Source organism: Trypanosoma rangeli, assembly GCF_003719475.1.
Source record: "Trypanosoma rangeli strain AM80 chromosome Unknown Tra_15.4_contig_00370, whole genome shotgun sequence".
Taxonomy (NCBI): Eukaryota; Euglenozoa; class Kinetoplastea; order Trypanosomatida; family Trypanosomatidae; genus Trypanosoma; species Trypanosoma rangeli.
In genome coordinates this window covers 1,767-3,617 of record NW_021706109.1, presented here as the reverse complement: position 1 = coordinate 3,617, position 1,851 = coordinate 1,767, and the positions used below count along the sequence as shown (strand labels likewise).

Sequence of the window (1,851 nt, the reverse complement as noted above, 5' to 3'; positions counted from 1 at the left end):
GCTTTTGAGGGGCCGCTGCCGTCCTGCTTGGCTGCATGGGTAGAGCACCGTAACTGCTTTAATCATTTCAATTGTTTGGTTTTGATTGCTTTCGGTGGGTGGCCTTTCTTTCTCCCTTCCTCTTCCTCTTCCTGGATTGGGCTGTGCGGGAAGGGAGGGAGTGTGTGTGTGCTGGTCGTCCCACTTGCTGCTGCGCGTCCCCACTGCTCGGTGGACGGCCCACGCTTCGGCTTCGCTTCACGGGGTTTGTGTTTGTGTTTTTTATGTTTGTTGGTTTGTTTTGATTGGCTGCATTCATTCCGCGGGCTGCTTGTTTGTGTGTGTCCGTGTGCTCTCCGCCGTGTTAGGCTTCCTCTTTTTTTTTGCTTCTCTTCGCTGCCGCCTCGTAGATCACTGCCCCCAGCGACTCTGCCACCACCACCACTAACACCACGACGGCTTGCGATGGCGACGGTGCGGCGCCGTGCGGTGTGGGCCCTGGCGGTGCTTGCGCTGCTGTGCGGCTGCTGCTCCTCCGTGTGGGGGGCGGCGCCGGAGGTTGGGAGTACTCATCCAACGCATAACTCTCAACCTGTTGTGCTGCAGCACGAATGGATGCCGGTGATTGTGCCGGTGGAAGTGTCGTGTGCGGATGAAAGGAAGGTGTTGCATTGGCGTTTTCCTGACAACGAGACTTGGGAGAGTTGCACAACTGCGGTGGAAGACTTTGGCTACACTGTTGTTGGGGATACCGGCGAAGCGCAGAGTTATTCTGCCACTGACCACGTTGTTGTGGTGGATGTGTCTCAGTATGGGGGCGATGCTGGTGTTGGTGAGTCCATCTGCCTCTCGGCCGCGTCGCTGTACCTGGATGCGGGGTGCAAGACGAAGTGCAGTGCACCCGCACCTAAAGATTCATCAGCGAAGCAGACGGCGTTCACGATGCAATTTGATACGTATGCCACGAGCGGAGTGTACAAGAAGTGGCAGGAAACACGCAAGACCTCTGACAGCGCGTCTCTCCCTCTTGATGGTGCAGGAACCGGTCTGCTTGGCAAGTCGGGTGTTTGCCCCTTAACAGACACCGTCGAAAGAACAGCTGCAAAGGCTGACGGTGCGCCTGAACACACCGCGCCACCACCTGCTCCCGCAGAAGAACCCGCAGCCTTACCGGTCGATGCCGCAGCTTCGTCCAAAGCCACAGCCGGCTCAGAGAAGAGCGCGGCACATCGACCCAGTGAAACGCAAACACCTTCAACCTCTGCACCGCCATCGAAGGCGCCCCCTCCCACCCCTCCCGCCGACGGCGCAGATGGAAGCACGACGGCGACGACCACCAGCAGTCCTGTTGCGGGGAAACACACAAAAAGCAAGGCGGACGGCAGCGACACCGCTTTTTTCATGACGCGCACACCTTTACTGCTGTTGCCGCTGATCATGGCTGCCGTTGCCTGCGCTGCTGGGCAGTGGTGAGGAGTAACCACGCACAGAGACACACCCTGGCAGGGCCGACGCAGACTATTTGTGCGCTCAGTTTGCTTGTCGTTCTTGTGGTCCAATGTTTTTTTTCTTTTTGCTACTTTTTGCTTTGCCACTCCGTGCACGCTCTCAGTGGGTGGCGCCCCTTCTCCCTTCTGTTTGCTGCTGCCGCCCACACACGAGGCGCCGGTCTTGGGGCTGTGCGTCGCACGGACTGCCCAAACGAGGCGTGGGGCGGCGGAGACTGTGAGGGGCGAATGTGAGGTGTGCGTGTGACTGTGCCACTGACCGTCTTTTCTTTTTGATATTTGCGGGCAGTAAATATACGAACACACACCGTCCTCTTGGGCTTCTGGAGACGTGAGGTAAAAACACCTGCCACATCAATTTCTT

At 57.9% G+C, this 1,851-nt stretch overlaps 2 protein-coding genes across 2 annotated transcripts in view, besides 1 other annotated feature; both read left to right on the top strand.

The window, feature by feature from the left end:
- Positions 1 to 43, top strand: part of TraAM80_08053 (mucin-like glycoprotein) — a gene marked incomplete at both ends in the record, with an annotated part of 471 nt that extends 428 nt beyond the window's left edge. Inside the window, one exon of the mRNA XM_029384815.1 lies at positions 1 to 43. This exon is cut by the window's left edge and continues 428 nt beyond it. Coding sequence (XP_029235374.1) covers positions 1 to 43 — 43 coding nt within the window.
- Positions 44 to 411: 368 nt separating this feature from the next.
- Positions 412 to 436: a microsatellite.
- Positions 437 to 444: 8 nt separating this feature from the next.
- Positions 445 to 1,452, top strand: TraAM80_08052 (mucin-like glycoprotein; the record flags this gene model as incomplete). The annotated part of the gene is made up of 1 exon (XM_029384814.1): positions 445 to 1,452. One exon carries the CDS (start codon positions 445 to 447, stop codon positions 1,450 to 1,452), a length of 1,008 nt encoding a protein of 335 aa, XP_029235373.1.
- Between the last annotated feature and the right edge of the window lie 399 nt (positions 1,453 to 1,851).